The sequence below is a fragment of the Mus musculus genome, chromosome X (genome assembly GCF_000001635.26).
Source record: "Mus musculus strain C57BL/6J chromosome X, GRCm38.p6 C57BL/6J".
NCBI classification, from domain to species: Eukaryota; Metazoa; Chordata; class Mammalia; order Rodentia; family Muridae; genus Mus; species Mus musculus.
Window position 1 is genome coordinate 166,404,676 of NC_000086.7, and position 19,252 is coordinate 166,423,927.

At 40.6% G+C, this 19,252-nt stretch overlaps 1 protein-coding gene across 2 annotated transcripts in view; it reads right to left on the reverse strand.

Annotated features, from left to right (window-relative positions):
- Ofd1 (OFD1, centriole and centriolar satellite protein) overlaps positions 1-19,252 on the reverse strand; it is a 54,132-nt gene that overhangs the window by 18,103 nt on the left and 16,777 nt on the right. For both annotated transcript variants that reach the window (XM_006528839.4, NM_177429.3), the window contains exons 10-17: positions 10,301-10,420; positions 8,626-8,699; positions 7,141-7,232; positions 5,931-6,120; positions 4,813-4,943; positions 3,914-4,025; positions 1,322-1,933; positions 751-907 (exon numbers count right to left, since the gene is read on the reverse strand). In XM_006528839.4, the coding sequence (XP_006528902.1) occupies positions 751-907; positions 1,322-1,933; positions 3,914-4,025; positions 4,813-4,943; positions 5,931-6,120; positions 7,141-7,232; positions 8,626-8,699; positions 10,301-10,420 (1,488 nt within the window). The remainder of the gene's footprint in view (positions 1-750; positions 908-1,321; positions 1,934-3,913; positions 4,026-4,812; positions 4,944-5,930; positions 6,121-7,140; positions 7,233-8,625; positions 8,700-10,300; positions 10,421-19,252) is intronic.

Below are 19,252 nucleotides of genomic sequence, written 5' to 3' on the forward strand. Positions count from 1 at the left end.
CCATGGTAGACACATAGAGCAGTTTTTCAAGTATGTACAGGCAGCATTTATAAGCATCAGGTACCCAACTGGAGCCCACAGGTAGGGATTGAGAATCTTCTACTGTAGTCCTGCCTGGGAATTACAGCTCAGGCAGCCTGCTGGCCTGATCAACTTCTTCCTACATTGACAGTTATACCCTAGTGTCCATCATTGCTGAACAATTTGATTCAATGATACACGAACTGAAACCTTGTTTACATTTAAATGCCAAAACATTTTTTGTCATTGTTTGTTTTTGAGACAGGGTCTGTCTATATAGCCCTGGCAGTCCTGGTACTCAGTCTGTAGACCAGGCTGGCCTTGAACGCAGAGATCCATCTACCTCTGCCTTATGAGTGCTGGGAATAAAGTTGTGTGCCACCACTCCTGACCCTCAAAACATATTTTTAAATGACATTTTGATGTGTGAAATTTCTCCAAGTCTCAAAATGAGCCCAATTTATTTGCTGTGACAAACTTTATAAGCAACTATTTATCTTTATGAACCAAATCCATTCACAGACCCAGGAAGATATTTATTCACACAATTATCACACTCTCTCTCTAATTCAAATGCCTTTCAAAGACCACAAATGACTCAACAGTCTAACTGTAAATTCCAGACTGTCACATGATCTTTGTCATTGCCTTAAAAAGACCAAAGGAGTAAAGGTCAAAAGAGCAGGTCAGTAGCCTGATTCAACAGAAGATGAGGGGAAAATAACTTACCAGGCATTTTGCTCTGGAAGACCAGAGAAGCTGTGCCTAGATGGAACAGGTGACGCCTGGGCTGTTCTCTCAGGACAAGGACTAGGGGAAGCAGCAGGTGATGCAGAAACTCTGTCAAGAAGAGGGCTGGAGGAAGTCATGTGTAATCTCCCGAGACCTATGAGGAAGGATGAATCAGGGCAAAAGCATTACAAACTGCATAGAGAAGATAGCAAAGTGGTTTTTTTAAGGCTCTATTAATTTGAAATAAATTCTACATAATCCTTGCAAATAGCCAAGCTTGATGTATGAGAACCAAAAAGGTTCAAGCACCAAAATCAAACTGTACAAGTAACATGGAGCATAGAGAACTAATCAGCAGCAAGACAAGGGCCATGTGCTCCCTCAACACTTCTGCGTGCTAAAGAAACTAGACCTTCACACCCTTCCACAGCTATCCTGTGACATGGAAGGGCTAGTACTGTTGACCAGAGTATGGCAGGATGAGAACAGCCACCAGTGCTGGAGCTCACTTCCCCAGGCTGCCCAAGTCTAAAGCATCTATGGCACAACCCTCTGCACAGTGGCTTACCTTCCAGATACATTTCATTATCAAGACTTCTTCTCGATTTTGGATGGGGTGTAGAGGAGAGGCGTGTGGAGGAAGAGGTCCTGCGTGGCCGTGAAACCACACTGCCCATGAATGCTTTGGACATATCACTCATTTCTTCCTTCAGCATGTCCCCAAGAGGCTGTTCCGAGACAACTCTGTCCTCTGCAGAAACAGGTCTGTCCATGGAACTGGAAGCTATGCTTCTGAGAGCTGCCACCGAGTTTACAGATGGAGGACTCTTTGCCGGCTGAGGGCTCGTAGAAGGATTCTGAGTAGCTCTTTGATAGTAAGTTCTGAATGCCTTTTCCAAGCGTTCAGCCTCTTGCTCTAGCTCTCTTACTTTGGCTTTAGTACTACTGGCTATAAACTCAAAGTCAGACTCTGGGGAACTAGCTTCTGTTGCTGTATTTACATAAGGTGGGACCCTTGACATAACTGCACCTGCTATAACCTTGTTCTGTTCAAGGGGTACATTCAAGAAATCCCCACTTTTATCTTCACTGTGGGGTGCCATCTTGCCGCTCAATAGGAGGCCACTCAGGGAATGAATCAGAGAGTGTTTTGGATTTCGGTACACTTCATTCTCTAGGGCTGCAGATCACAAAAAGAAAATTTGAGAAATGGGGCAAAAAGGCTATGAATAAAATTACATTATACTTAGGAATATTTTTTCAAGTGGTAAAAACAAGCCTACATATTAAACAGTTTCTGAATCCATAGTCATACTCATTAATATTTACTGAAAGCTGCCTTCATGTACCAAGCCTTTATAAACACGATAAATTTCATAATCTGTTACACATGAGTCTACAATAACTACGTCTGAGAAGTGAAAATATATAATTTACTACATACAGTCTAGCCAGAGCTGAACTATAGCAAACACATTTAATCTTTGTTTATTCCAACCAGCATGAGAATATTCACACATCTGACTGCAATATATTTAGTCTCTTGCCAAGCCCAAGTGTCAAATAACCTGGCCAAACTGGCCAAAAAATGCCACTGCTCTCTGCTGGGAAAGGGGACAGGGTCTTCCTGACATGGGAACCACATGGTCAGCAATTCCTAGAGCTGCTGAAATTTCCTAGCACGTGTCTATGTCACCTCTAACCCTGCAACAGCCCCTTATGATGCTACAAAACCAAGTGTACAATGGGCTAGAGGTAGGCCACGTATGTGAAGGACTGCAGGAGGGCCTAGCTTCACTGAATGACTTTCGCATTACAAGACCATTATAACTTCAGTGGCAGACAGTCTGGCAAACAACTGCTAACAGAAAACAAGGCATTGGAAAAGAGTTTAGAAGTGAATAAAGACCTAGAAATAAACTAGTGAAGGTGTAAGGAACAAGGTGAAATGGCCCTATACATAAAATTAAAATAATTATAATCATAAAAAATTAAAAAGAATAAATCTTCAAAAAACAAACATCAACAAAAACAGGTAGCTAGATATGGTGGTTTATGCCTTTAATGCCAACACTATGGAGGCAGAGGCAAGGGGATCTATGTGAGTCTGAGGCCATCCTGGTCTACATAGTAAGTTCCAGGACAGCCAGGACGATGTAGAGAGACCTTATTTCAAAAAAAAAAAGTGGGTAGAGAAATCATAGGTCCAAGAGGAAATCTTTTAATGTTGCTTATGATGTTGGTTAAACGGCTATGATGTCAAACTGCAATCTAAATATGAGCATAAAGTTGTTCTGCTCACAACCTTGGTTAGAGAAGTTTCCTATTGCAGTGGGTAATGGTTAATGCAGAGACTCATAAATGTTCAAAGTGCCAAGAATAAGCAATTGCAAATGCTGACCCATAGGAGCGACATCTCTAACAGCACATCCCAGAAGCTCAGGGAAGAGGGTATGAAAAGAATGTAAACCCTGGCAGATGACAACAAGTGCTGTAAAATGCTGTCTCCTGGACCATGACATAGCTGTTGCACATGTAAACTCAGAGTAACTATGATTATCTGCACAACAACAAGACAATTAACAATACCAGCACTGGGGGCTGGGTGGGGCACTCCTAGCTGAGGAGTGATTAGCAGTTGTTTTGGGGTGGTGGCATTGACAGGCTGCCTATACCACAGGGAATGACCTCATAACCATGTACATATGGATAACACTACCTGGACTCAGTGGGTTACATAAGGAACAAAGAGGATTGAAGCTGAAAGGAAAATATAATGATGGGAGGCAGAAGCTAGAAAGAGAGAGAAGGGTGGATATGATCAAGATATACTTTATACATCTAGGAAATAGTCAAAGAATTAAAGAAAAAAGCTACATGTAGGCGCACACATCTGCATTCCTATGGCAAGTTAGAGGTAGGAGCAGCAGGACAATGGGTAAGTACTGCACAGGTTAGCTAGCCTGGAGTAGGCAGTGCAGACACTAAAACAAGAGACTCACTGTCCCACTAAGGGAGAAGCAGAGAACTAAGCCTTGAAAAGTCCTATAACCTCCACCAGAGTGCCACAGTGCTCTGCTGTTCTCAGTATCTGTTTCTCTCTCTTACACATGCACATGCACACATAATAAACAATTTATTTTTTTAAAAAGTCTCCAACCTATCTGAGTTTGTTTTAGTTGTGACTTTAACTCAGCCACCTGAACAGTTAACCTTTTGACAGAAGCATCATATTCTGCTATCTGGGTCCTTAGCTGTGCAGAATTTTCAATCTGAAAAAGAAATACATACAATTACAGCTTGCTCTAAAAAGAAAATGTCTTTTATTGTACTTATATTCTTTATTTTGTCAATTCTAAGAACCCTTTACACCAACAATCAATAGGATGACCCTTACTAAAACAACACCCAGCCGGGCATGGTGGCGCACACCTTTAATCCCAGCACTTGGGAGGCAGAGGCAGAGGCAGAGGCAGGCAGATTTCTGAGTTCGAGGCCAGCCTGGTCTACAGAGTGAATTCCAGGACAGCCAGGGCTACACAGAGAAATAGCCTGCCTCAAAAACAAAAACAAAACAAAATAAAAACCAAAAACCAACCAAACAAAAAAACTCCACCCAAACAAGTTTTGTGTTTTTGAGACAAGGTCTCTCTCTATTGTAGAGCTCAAGGAGATTCATCTACCTCTGCCTCCTGAGTGCTGGGATTAAATGTGTGTGCCACCTGTCTAAAATCAGCTATTCTATTTATTGCTCGCAGGAAGAAATTACAGTGACACAGTAGATGTGTGTAAGCCACAAATGGGAATTACCAGGATTTCTGAGAAGTTTAGGTCTACCTACATAAGTTTGCTTCCCTTCCAGTGCTATTATCATTAGGAACATGAAGTCAAAATCACCAGAGAATTTCCTCACATGAGAAAGGCTCTTTTGCAATGTTGGGGTAAGGAATTATTTGTACTCCAATAATCTGATTTCACTGGCTCGATACGTATAAGCTTTCTATAACTACTATAAACCAGCCTGGCATAATTCCCATAAGAATAAAGACCAACACTCACTTCACTCTGCAGCTGTTTCTCAAGAGCCTGCCTATGAGTTTCAAAGTCCTTGTGCTCCAGTTCCATAGCCTTTTCTGTTTTCTGTAATTCCTTCTGAAAAATCACAAGCTCAGGAGGTGGCTGAGTTATGCCTAAGAAGGTTTAAGGGAAAAAAAAGAAAAAGAAAAAAATTCCTAGTCATTATCAATCTTCAATTTGCCTATCTCACTAAAAAGAAAAAGCAGCTAGAGAGGTTTAAAATAGTTTTCTTTCTTTGTACTCATGCAATTAATATTCTACTAATCCTATTAAGTGACCTAAGAACCATCTTGAGTCACAAATTTCAGAATAATTTAATGCATGTTAATATAATTGGATTCCTCTGAAAGCCCTCTAAGATAAAGAATTCTTTCAAATTCTTAAATTAACCCAATAGCCTATCTCTTTCTCATACCACATGCAGAAGGTATTCTAACAAAGAGCTCGCCAACCTGTCAGTGCGGTCCTTGGTTTCATGTCATATGAACAGCAGCCCATGGCATTTAAGCTCCAGAAATAAGGTTGATGGTGCTCTCCATCTGGGTCACCCAAAGGCCCCTTTCGTAAAGTGTGCCTTATGTAGGGTAATCATAAAGGATAATGTAGTAGAAACTGGGTCAGAATGTTAGGACTCTCTTAGAACTAGGGGCTTAGGAGAGGGAGCAACTTCCAGAGGTACACTGAGTAAGCAAAGGCACAGAGCACTGGTGGAAGGCACCAAGAAGGGACTATGAGCCCTCTTGGTTGAGAATCACAGTAGGCAGGCAGTCCAGACTGTTGTACCTGGAGGCCAAGGCTAGGAATAGAAATGATTACAATTTTAACCTCTTCTCCCTGCCTTGCTCCAAGTGCTTACTGGCCTTCCTGAGGCAACAGTCAGAGGGCATGAACCCTGAAGATACCCGCAGAGGCAGTTACTTAACAAATATTACTTAAATGAAACTCCTAACTATACAATAGCAAACAAAACGTAAGCAACTTCAATGTCAGGATATTAAAATATTCTCCCAATGTAAGCCTCCCTTACAGATAGGTAGTACTTCTATAATCCTGACCTAGTCGAAATTACAGAAACATGCAGATCACAGAAAAAGACTTACGGTCTAGGAGTCGTAAGTTTTCATTCCTAGTCTCTTCCAGTTGCAGTTTAAGTAGTTTATTTTGTGCCTGAAGCTCCACTTTCTCTTCTTTCAGTTGTGAGTAATCACTCATCTCTCTCACCTTTTCATTCAGCAAGTGGTTTTGTTTTGATATTGCTAAAAACTGAGCTTTCACAGACTCCAGTTCCAGCTAAAATTGAAAAGGGAAAACTTGTATCTGAAACGTTCACAGCACTGCAAAAGTTAAGGCTGGAAGGCTATCTGAATCTGAGCATTACAAATGAATGACAGTGACTACCAGACATGGGTAACAAGATCTCTGCAACAGGATCTCTTCTGCACTAGTGGTAGGCCAGCAGCTCAGAACCTATAGCAATAGATATCTGTCCTATGAAGTGAGGGAAGGGTATATGGTGAACGCAATTTGGAGTCAACTCCAAAATGCCACCAATACAACTGCATGATATAACAAGACATTTAAAAAACCTAAACAGATAAAAGGTGAATACAGTCTCTACTGTTGTGAGGTGCTTTCATTTTCTTAGTCTAATGTGTCCCAAGGATGCAAAGGTAAACTTCACCTACAGAATCCACTTCATTTTGTTTTAGATGGGGTCTCACTTATCCCTTGCTGGTAAGATAGAAAATAAGATCTACTGGTCACTTGTTATGGGTACATCACCCAACTCCCCCAACGATCATGCTTTGTTAGTAATATCTCTAAGATTAGTCACAGAACTTGCCTAAAGGCACATAAGCAGTTAAGAAGGGAGAGATAATTTAAGCAGCAGGATTCTTAGATCCAAGCTCTTTTTCTATTTGCTTAAAATTAGAACCCACTCTACTAACTTCAGCTATCACCTTCTTAGTGATAAAATAATCAGTCCAAGCAGATGAAAAAGATGGCATAAGGAGGTAGAGACATAGTTCAATGTCAAGAGCACTGAGTGTTCTTCCAAAGAACCAGAGCTCCATTCCCAGAGTGGAGATTCCCTCGTGGCAGCTAAGAACCCTGGGTAGCTCCAGTCCAAGGGGATCTCCTGCCCTCCACAGACACTGTACACGTGTGTTGCACAGACATACATGCAGACAAAACTCCCATACACATAAAATAAAAATAAATACATCTTAAAACACCTCTATATTCTCTATAAATAAAAAAGCATTAACCCTAACATGTCATTAAGGAAAGTTAAGGTTTAACAATTACCTCAACTTCTTTCATATGCTTAACAGATTTACTGAGTTCTTCCTTTTTTGAATTAATAACTGTGAGCTCCTCTTGCAAATGAATAGTTTTTTCTGGAGAATAAAGAAGAACCAATTAAATAATGATTTCCTACTGAACATAAAAGACATTTAATAATTTTTGGCCACTCTGTGAGACCTAATCACCACTGTCTCATAGTTTAAAGCAACAAGTTTATCAGCCAAAATCATAGTGAGCAAATAAGAAGTAAGTTCCATTACCCATGAGTGATGCCAAATTACAACTGCCATATATGCGGTAAAATTCCTACTACATGCTAACCAGTTACTCTCTCTGAGAAGGGCATGAGACCTTAATGTTAAGAGTGCCTACTTTCCTTAAAAGCAAAGATCTGTTTTCCTTCTGTAGTTTTTCCTTCCTGTAACAAAACTCTATGCAGATATATATCAAAAGAAAATTTACTAAATCTAAATACACCAGGGCACTAAACTATAAGATGCATCTGCTTCTGTAAGACAGGAGCAAAAGGAGCCACACAGTTGGTATCTAGTCAATAAAATAAGCAGCTCTAGTTTACTTCAAAAATGTTTGAAATTTCCAAAGATCATGCTCTTTTCACAATTTCCTACAAATATACTAAAAAGTAAAATATGTGAAAATTAAAAACTTATTCAATTTTCATAGACTCAAATCAACATAAACTTGAAGCTTAGGAAGTATAAAGATATGTAAGAAAAAAAGGACAATGAAACCTGGTCACAGGACAGAGAAAGTAACATTTTCTATAATGGAGGTGGAGAGATGGCTCAGCAGTTAAGAGCACTGGCTGTTCTTTCAGAGGACCTGGGCTCAATTCCCAGCACCCACATGGCGGCTCACAATCTGTAACTCCAGCTCCAGGGGATCCAATATGCTTTACTGACCTCACGGACACTGCATGCACATGGTGCAGACATATATGCAGGCAAAACACTCACACACATAAAATCAAAATAAATAAATCTTTAAAAAAGAAATGAAGAGCCAGTGAGATGGACTAGTGGGTAAAAACACCTGCTGCTATGTCTGACAACCCAATTTCAATGCTAGGGACCCAACTGTAGAATGACAAAAACCAAGTCCCATTAAGTTCTGTGACCTCTACATGCACACTATTTAACACATACAACGCCCCCTAACAAATAAATATGTAAATAAATGTTTCATAATAAGTGGAAGCCAAATTTAAGAACAAGAGATATATACAAGAGATGCCAGGGAGTGGTGGCACACACCTTTAATCCCAGCACATAGGAGGCAGAGGCAAATGGATCTCTGAATTCGAGACCAACCTGTTCTACAGAATGAGTTTCAGGACAACCAGGATACAGAAACCCTATCTTGAGAAACCAAAACAAGAAACAACCAAAAAGAATATAGCACAGATGTAACTTAGGAGGCTAGTAGCCTGTATCAGAACTGCAATGAGCCATCCATCCACATCACCTTTATTCTTCCTTTCCTCTTCCAGGAGTTTATTTGTCCTAGTGATGTAGTCATCCTTTAGCTCCAGTTGGTACCTGAGAATCAGAATGACTAAAATGAGGTCCTTGCCATCTACCTGGAGAGACCACTAATCCTGAGGAGCTTATCTGTGGCCCAGCATCCCCACTACCAACATGGCTTAGGAGAAACTTCAAAGTCTCAGTTCTAAGGCCAGGCAAGAGAACTTTAAACATCAAAGGTCCAATAAACCCTCCATCCTATAAAAATATAGTCCCAAACTCAATTACACAAAATGAAGGATGTTATCGTGGGGTTACTGGAAACAACTACTTTTCCACTGGTCTCAATTTATACAGAGAGTATAAAAGGAAACAATGAAAAGCTTACCTAACATGCAACAGATTCTGTGTCCCCAGAGATGGCAAGGCATTCAGTCATTTGTAATCTGCCTGTGCAATCTCCCCAATTCCAACCAAGTCAAGAACTTTTGTTCTTAGGGTTTATTACAATTGAGAGCCTACTGGTATTAGATCCATATCAGCAATAGCAAAGGGGATGTTACCATGGAGTTTTACTTATTTTCTTCAGTTATCACTAGTCAGAGATGGACAAAAAGAAAGACAAACCCTCCTGTAATAAATATCCCTCACCCCTACCATTGCTGAAACCAAAGACAAATATTAAAGGTTATTAGATGGGACAAATACACCTGCCATTGAGAAAAATTTCCATCCAATTATCCTTGCTCTGGGGTTCTAGTCACTGGCCCATAAAATTCAGACTAGAGTACCTAGATATGGTGGCACACATTTGCTATCACTGATCTTGGGAGTACAGAGCAAAAGAATCAAGAATTTTGGGTCAACCTGAGCTACATAGCAAGAAGCAGAAGAGAAGGGGGGTGGACCAAATTAACTGTAGCTGTCATTTTTCATTTCCCTGCATCACCTTTTGCTTCATATAGTTTACTTTAGCTCCCTTCTTTTGATTCTGGCTTTATGGAGTCTTGAGAGAACAAAGCTCAAGTTCTCAATCAAATTCTACCTTAAACAACTTGCAATTGTTACTGACATTCATCTCAGTGGCAGCATGACAACGATGACTAAAGTAATCCGAATTCCAATTTTACAGTTGATCAGCTACACAAACTAAGCAAGACATATGGTGCCCTAAGGTTACTTATATGGCCCAGTACAGAAGAGCACCAGGGCTAAGAAGTGGGTGTGGGTGGGTTGGGGAGCAGGGCAGGGGGAGGGTATAGGGGACTTTCGGGATAGCATTTGAAATGTAAATGAAGAAAACACCTAATAAAAAATTGGAAAAAGAAAAAAAAGAGACTCAAAAATAAAATAAAATGTGTATAACATCCAAGGGTTAAAACAATGGAATAATTATATAATCTAATACACACTTACATATGTAAGGTTAAAGTCCTCACAATTCCTCACAGCCCGAGGAGTTATGAATAAGAGTATCTGATGTAATTCTCTACACTGTAAGCTTTAGAAACCTCTTAAATATTTATCACAAAGCTATGATTTGTCAAAGAAAATAGTTTTTCTCAAACACTGAATTTTGTCATGTAAATATTCGTCTTATTACTTCATCAATTTTGGCTACATTTTCACCAACTTAATTCAAACATATTACTCTTTTTAAAACACCCAACAATTACTTTAGCAGTTCAGTTTTGAGTTTCTGATCATAGGTGTCTTCAATATTCTTCAGATTCTGTTCCCGTCTCTCAAGTGCCTCAGCCTCACTTTTAATTTTTTCTTCTTGGAGCTTCTGGGTCCTGAAATTAACCCAAAAAAATTTTGTAAGAAAGCAGACTACAATTTCTGTGACTGTCCTAACTAGGAAGTAAAGGAAAAAGTCTCCCTGTATTTTACAAACTGACCTCGTTACTGTATGTCAGACTGAAGAGGGAGCAGAACAGGGGTACCTGGCCTAAAGAAGTGGGAAGGAGCCAACGCCATAGTCCTTTCTTACAGGAGAGAGCTAACATTTCAAAACTGCCTAGGAGGGCAGCTTTTTGCAGTTGGTGCCAAGTCTGAGTTTGATACCCAGGACCCACATCCACATGATAGAAGGAAAAGAACTGACTCTTACAAGTTGTCCTCTAACCTCCACTGCTGTGACATGCATGAACCCAATCACACACCAATAAGTTTTAATTAGTTTTATTTTTTTAATTTTTAAAAAAGAGTTATTTATTTTATGAGCACACTGTAGCTGTCTTCAGACAGCACCACAAGAGGGCATCGGATCCCATTACAAATGGTTGTGAGCCACCATGTGGTTACTCACATTGAACCCAGAACCTCTAGAAGAGCAGCTAGTGCTCTTAACCGCTGAGCCATCTCTCCAACCCCTAGTTTTAAAATTAAACACACACACACACACACACACACACACACACACACACACACAAAACAAACTAGTTACATCGTGAGCCCATGCTTATAATTCTAACACTAGACAGGCAGAAGAATCATTGCAAGTCTAAGGCTAGCCTGGTGTACATAGTGAGTTTGAGGTCAGCCAGGGTTAAAAACAAAATGAAAACATATGTCAAACAAACAAACAAACAAAACAGCAGCAACAAAACCAAAAAAAAAAAAAAAACAAACCCTAAAGCATAACAAAAACCTGGCTATAGATGGTAAGTGGCCACAATCAATTTAGAAGTAAAGAATAAAGTTACAAAAGCACAAACAAGTTAGCTTACACACATAACTGTTTGTTCTATAATATTCTTTACCACTGCTGGATCTAATTCACTAGTTCACAGATAAAGGCTTAAGACCTGCTTTCAACATTTAATAATCAAAAGAGGGGGTGACAGAAGGGAGTTAAGAAGGAAGGAATAGAGGGAGAGAGGGAGGGAAGGACGGGGTGAGGAGAAGTCCTATTCCTCTATACATTGAGCCTACAAGGCCTTCCTAGTGAGATTTAAGTGGGTAGTACTAGCAGTTCTCTACCTCCCAGGTACTGCAGAGAACAAGCCATTCTGAGAACCACTACCTAAAGCTCACTGCTTCAAGAATTAAGCAAAAGCTCCAGGTATCAGCACTAGCACCCTCTGCTGGCTAACCTGGAAAGGCATGGAGCTGGGAAATTACACTTAATTTACATGAATGCTTAGAAGGAGGGGAGAGAAGTGCATTTAAAAAGTTAAATAGAGGAAGCAGGCTACCCGGGCCTGATCTGGGGCACAAGTCCCTTCCGCTCGACTCGAGCTCCGGGCTACCTTGCCAGCAGAGTCTTGCCCAACACCCGCAAGGGCCCACACGGGACTCCCCACGGGATCCTAAGACCTCTAGTGAGTGGAACACAGCACCTGCCCCAATCCAATCGCGTGGAACCTGAGACTGCGGTACATAGGGAAGCAGGCTACCCGGGCTTGATCTGGGGCACAAACCCCTTCCACTCCACTTGAGCCCCGGGCTACCTTGCCAGTGGAGTCGCCTGACACCCGCAAGGGCCCACACAGGATTCCACACGAGATCCTAAGACCTCTAGTGAGTGGAACACAACTTCTGCCAGGAGTCTGGTTCGAACACCAGATATCTGGGTACCTGCCCTGCAAAAAGAGAGCTTGCCTGCAGAGAATACTCTGCCCACTGAAACTAAGGAGAGTGCTACCCTCCAGGTCTGCTTATAGAGGCTAACAGAGTCACCTGAAGAACAAGCTCTTAACAGTGACAACTAAAACAGCTAGCTTCAGAGATTACCAGATGGCGAAAGGCAAACGTAAGAATCCTACTAACAGAAATCAAGACCACTCACCATCATCAGAACGCAGCACTCCCACCCCACCTAGTCCTGGGCACCCCAACACAACCGAAAATCTAGACCCAGATTTAAAAACATTTCTCATGATGATGATAGAGGACATCAAGAAGGACTTTCATAAGTCACTTAAAGAATTACAGGAGAGCACTGCTAAAGAGTTACAGGCCCTTACAGAAAAGCAGGAAAACACAGCCAAACAGGTAGAAATCATTAAAGAAAAACAGGAAAACACATCCAAACAGGTGATGGAAATGAACAAAACCATATTAGAACTAAAAGGGGAAGTAGACACAATAAAGAAAACCCAAAACGAGGCAACGCTGGAGATAGAAACCCTAGGAAAGAGATCTGGAACCATAGATGCGAGCATCAGCAACAGAATACAAGAAATGGAAGAGAGAATCTCAGGTGCAGAAGATTCCATAGAGAACATCGACACAACAGTCAAAGAAAATACAAAATGCAAAAGGATCCTAACTCAAAACATCCAGGTAATGCAGGACACAATGAGAAGACCAAACCTACGGATAATAGGAATTGATGAGAATGAAGATTTTCAACTTAAAGGGCCAGCTAATATCTTCAACAAAATAATAGAAGAAAACTTCCCAAACATAAAAAAAGAGATGCCCATGATCATACAAGAAGCCTACAGAACTCCAAATAGACTGGACCAGAAAAGAAATTCCTCCCGACACATAATAATCAGAACAACAAATGCACTAAATAAAGATAGAATATTAAAAGCAGTAAGGGAGAAAGGTCAAGTAACATATAAAGGAAGGCCTATCAGAATTACACCAGACTTTTCACCAGAGACTATGAAAGCCAGAAGAGCCTGGACAGATGTTATACAGACACTAAGAGAACACAAATGCCAGCCCAGGCTACTATACCCGGCCAAACTCTCAATTACCATAGATGGAGAAACCAAAGTATTCCACGACAAAACCAAATTCACACAATATCTTTCCACGAATCCAGCCCTTCAAAGGATAATAACAGAAAAGAAGCAATACAAGGACGGAAATCACGCCCTAGAACAACCAAGAAAGTAATCATTCAACAAACCAAAAAGGAGACAGCCACAAAAACAGAATGCCAACTCTAACAACAAAAATAAAAGGAAGCAACAACTATTTTTCCTTAATATCTCTTAATATCAATGGACTCAATTCCCCAATAAAAAGACATAGACTTACAGATTGGCTACACAAACAGGACCCAACATTCTGCTGCTTACAGGAAACACATCTCAGGGAAAAAGACAGACACTACCTCAGAGTGAAAGGCTGGAAAACAATTTTCCAAGCAAATAGACTGAAGAAACAAGCTGGAGTAGCCATTTTAATATCGGATAAAATCGACTTCCAACCCAAAGTTATCAAAAAAGACAAGGAGGGACACTTCATACTCATCAAAGGTAAAATCCTCCAAGAGGAACTCTCAATTCTGAATATCTACGCACCAAATGCAAGGGCAGCCACATTCATTAGAGACACTTTAGTAAAGCTCAAAGCATACATTGCACCTCACACAATAATAGTGGGAGACTTCAACACACCACTTTCTTCAAAGGACAGATCGTGGAAACAGAAACTAAACAGGGACACAGTGAAACTAACAGAAGTTATGAAACAAATGGACCTGACAGATATCTACAGAACATTTTATCCTAAAACAAAAGGATATACCTTCTTCTTAGCACCTCACGGGACCTTCTCCAAAATTGACCATATAATTGGTCACAAAACAGGCCTCAATAGATACAAAAATATAGAAATTGTCCCATGTATCCTATCAGACCACCATGGCCTAAGACTGATCTTCAATAACAACATAAATAATGGAAAGCCAACATTCACGTGGAAACTGAATAACACTCTTCTCAATGATACCTTGGTCAAGGAAGGAATAAAGAAAGAAATTAAAGACTTTTTAGAGTTTAATGAAAATGAAGCCACAACGTACCCAAACCTATGGGACACAATGAAAGCATTTCTAAGAGGGAAACTCATAGCTCTGAGTGCCTCCAAGAAGAAACGGGAGACAGCACATACTAGCAGCTTGACAACACATCTAAAAGCCCTAGAAAAAAAGGAAGCAAATTCACCCAAGAGGAGTAGACGGCAGGAAATAATCAAACTCAGGGGTGAAATCAACCAAGTGGAAACAAGAAGAACTATTCAAAGAATTAACCAAACGAGGAGTTGGTTCTTTGAGAAAATCAACAAGATAGATAAACCCTTAGCTAGACTCACTAAAGGGCACAGGGACAAAATCCTAATTAACAAAATCAAAAATGAAAAGGGAGACATAACAACAGATCCTGAAGAAATCCAAAACACCATCAGATCCTTCTACAAAAGGCTATACTCAACGAAACTGGAAAACCTGGACGAAATGGACAAATTTCTGGACAGATACCAGGTACCAAAGTTGAATCAGGATCAAGTTGATCATCTAAACAGTCCCATATCACCTAAAGAAATAGAAGCAGTTATTAATAGTCTCCCAACCAAAAAAAGCCCAGGACCAGATGGGTTTAGTGCAGAGTTCTATCAGACCTTCAAAGAAGATCTAATTCCAGTTCTGCACAAACTATTTCACAAAATAGAAGTAGAAGGTACTCTACCCAACTCATTTTATGAAGCCACTATTACTCTGATACCTAAACCACAGAAAGACCCAACAAAGATAGAGAACTTCAGACCAATTTCTCTTATGAATATCGATGCAAAAATCCTCAATAAAATTCTCGCTAACCGAATCCAGGAACACATTAAAGCAATCATCCATCCTGACCAAGTAGGCTTTATTCCAGGGATGCAGGGATGGTTTAATATACGAAAATCCATCAATGTAATCCATTATATAAACAAACTCAAAGACAAAAACCACATGATCATCTCGTTAGATGCAGAAAAAGCATTTGACAAGATCCAACACCCATTCATGATAAAAGTGTTGGAAAGATCAGGAATTCAAGGCCCATACCTAAACATGATAAAAGCAATCTACAGCAAACCAGTAGCCAACATCAAAGTAAATGGAGAGAAGCTGAAAGCAATCCCACTAAAATCAGGGACTAGACAAGGGTGCCCACTTTCTCCCTACCTTTTCAACATAGTACTTGAAGTATTAGCCAGAGCAATTCGACAACAAAAGGAGATCAAGGGGATACAAATTGGAAAAGAGGAAGTCAAAATATCACTTTTTGCAGATGATATGATAGTATATATAAGTGACCCTAAAAATTCTACCAGAGAACTCCTAAACCTGATAAACAGCTTCGGTGAAGTAGCTGGATATAAAATAAACTCAAACAAGTCAATGGCCTTTCTCTATACAAGAATAAACAGGCTGAGAAAGAAATTAGGGAAACAACACCCTTCTCAATAGTCACAAATAATATAAAATATCTTGGTGCGACTCTAACTAAGGAAGTGAAAGATCTGTATGATAAAAACTTCAAATCTCTGAAGAAAGAAATTAAGGAAGATCTCAGAAGATGGAAAGATCTCCCATGCTCATGGATTGGCAGGATCAACATTGTAAAAATGGCTATATTGCCAAAAGCAATCTACAGATTCAATGCAATCCCCATCAACATTCCAACTCAATTCTTCAACGAATTGGAAGGAGCAATTTGCAAATTTGTCTGGAATAACAAAAAACCTAGGATAGCAAAAAGTCTTCTCAAGGATAAAAGAACTTCTGGCGGAATCACCATGCCAGACCTAAAGCTTTACTACAGAGCAATTGTGATAAAAACTGCATGGTACTGGTATAGAGACAGACAAGTAGACCAATGGAATAGAATTGAAGACCCAGAAATGAACCCACACACCTATGGTCACTTGATCTTCGACAAGGGAGCTAAAACCATCCAGTGGAAGAAAGACAGCATTTTCAACAATTGGTGCTGGCACAACTGGTTGTTATCGTGTAGAAGAATGCGAATCGATCCATACTTATCTCCTTGTACTAAGGTCAAATCTAAGTGGATCAAGGAACTTCACATAAAACCAGAGACACTGAAACTTATAGAGGAGAAAGTGGGGAAAAGCCTTGAAGATATGGGCACAGGAAAAATTCCTGAACAGAACAGCAATGGCTTGTGCTGTAAGATCGAGAATTGACAAATGGGACCTAATGAAACTCCAAAGTTTCTGCAAGGCAAAAGACACCGTCAATAAGACAAAAAGACCACCAACAGATTGGGAAAGGATCTTTACCTATCCTAAATCAGATAGGGGACTAATATCCAACATATATAAAGAACTCAAGAAGGTGGACTTCAGAAAATCAAATAACCCCATTAAAAAATGGGGCTCAGAACTGAACAAAGAATTCTCACCTGAGGAATACCAAATGGCAGAGAAGCACCTGAAAAAATGTTCAACATCCTTAATCATCAGGGAAATGCAAATCAAAACAACCCTGAGATTCCACCTCACACCAGTCAGAATGGCTAAGATCAAAAATTCAGGTGACAGCAGATGCTGGCGTGGATGTGGAGAAAGAGGAACACTCCTCCATTGTTGGTGGGAGTGCAGGCTTGTACAACCACTCTGGAAATCAGTCTGGTGGTTCCTCAGAAAACTGGACATAGTACTACCGGAGGATCCAGCAATACCTCTCCTGGGCATATATCCAGAAGATGCCCCAACTGGTAAGAAGGACACATGCTCCACTATGTTCATAGCAGCCTTATTTATAATAGCCAGAAGCTGGAAAGAACCTAGATGTCCCTCAACAGAGGAATGGATACAGAAAATGTGGTACATCTACACAATGGAGTACTACTCAGCTATTAAAAAGAATGAATTTATGAAATTCCTAGCCAAATGGATGGACCTGGAGGGCATCATCCTGAGTGAGGTAACACATTCACAAAGTAACTCACACAATATGTACTCACTGATAAGTGGATATTAGCCCCAAACCTAGGATACCCAAGATATAAGATATAGTTTGCTAAACACATGAAACTCAAGAAGAATGAAGACTGAAGTGTGGACACTATGCCCCTCCTTAGAGTTGGGAACAAAACACCCATGGAAGGAGTTACAGAGACAAAGTTTGGAGCTGAGATGAAAGGATGGACCATGTAGAGACTGCCATATCCAGGGATCCACCCCATAATCAGCATCCAAACGCTGACACCATTGCATACACTAGCAAGATTTTATTGAAAGGACCCAGATGTAGCTGTCTCTTGTGAGACTATGCCGGGGCCTAGCAAACACAGAAGTGGATGCTCACAGTCAGCTAATGGATGGATCACAGGGCTCCCAATGGAGGAGCTAGAGAAAGTACCCAAGGAGCTAAAGGGATCTGCAACCCTATAGGTGGAACAACATTATGAACTAACCAGTACCCCGGAGCTCTTGACTCTAGCTGCATATATATCAAAAGATGGCCTAGTCGGCCATCACTGGAAAGAGAGGCCCATTGGACTTGCAAACTTTATATGCCCCAGTACAGGGGAACACCAGGGCCAAAAAGGGGGAGTGGGTGGGCAGGGGAGTGGGGGTGGGTGGATATGGGGGACTTTTGGTATAGCATTGGAAATGTAAATGAGCTAAATACCTAATAAAAAATGGGAAAAAAAAGTTAAATAGAGTGCATATCATGTGTGTTCTTTGTGATTGGGTTACCTCACTCAGGATAATATTTTCTAGTTCCATCAATTTGCCTAAAAATTTCATAAAATCATTGTTTTTAATAGCTGAGTAGTAAGTACTCCATTGTGTAAATGTACCATTGGACTGAGCACAGGGTCCCCAATGAAGGAGCTAGAGAAAGGACCCAAGGAGCTGAAGGGGTTTGCAGCTCCACAGTAGGAACAACAATATGAACTAACCAGTACCTCCAGAGCTCCCTGGGACTAGAGAATACACATGGTGGGACTCATGGCTCTAGCTGCATATGTAGCAGAGGATGGCCTAGTTGGTCATCAATGGGAGGAGAGGCCCTTGGTCCTCTGAAGGCTCTATGCCCCAGTGTAGGGGAATGACTGGGCCAGGAAGTGGGAGTGGGTGGGTTGAGGAGCAGGGGGAGAGGGGAAGGGATAGGGGGTTTTCAGACGGGAAACCAGGAAAGGGGACAACATTTGAAATGTAAATAAAGTAAATATCTAATAAAAAATTTAAAAGTTAAGTAGAAAAGAAATCAAATGAACTGTGCGTACAGAAGTGAGAAAACACCAATAAAGAATTTCTTTAGGGCTGGAGAGATGGCTCAGTGGTTAAGAGCACCAACTATTCTTCCAAAGGTCCTGAGTACAAATCCCAGCAACCACATGGTGGCTCACAACCGTCTGTAATGAGATCTGATGCCCTCTTCTAGTGCATCTGAAGACAGCTACAGTGTACTTAGATATAATAATAAATAAATCTTTAAAAAAGTAAAAAAAAAAAATGCTGGGCAGTGGTGGCGCACGCCTTTAATCCCAGCACTTGGGAGACAGAGGTAGGTGGATTTCTGAGTTCGAGGCCAGCCTGGTCTACAGAGTGAGTTCCAGGACAGCCAGGGCTACACAGAGAAACCCTGTCTCAAAAAAACAAAAACAAAAAAAAAAAAAAAAACAAAAACAAATAAAAAGAATTTCTTTAATGTAGCAAGACTTCTAAAGAACATATGAATGCTAATAGCAAATTCTAATTAGGAAAAAAAGGATATATACACTACAGATTCTGAGTTTGCTAGCAGTCCCAGGTAAGAACTGAAGGATGAAGCATCCTGAGCACTTAGAAAACATTAAGTAGCACCTCTGCCCCCATCATGAGAAATATCTCCATAGCAGATGAGCCAACTTAGAACA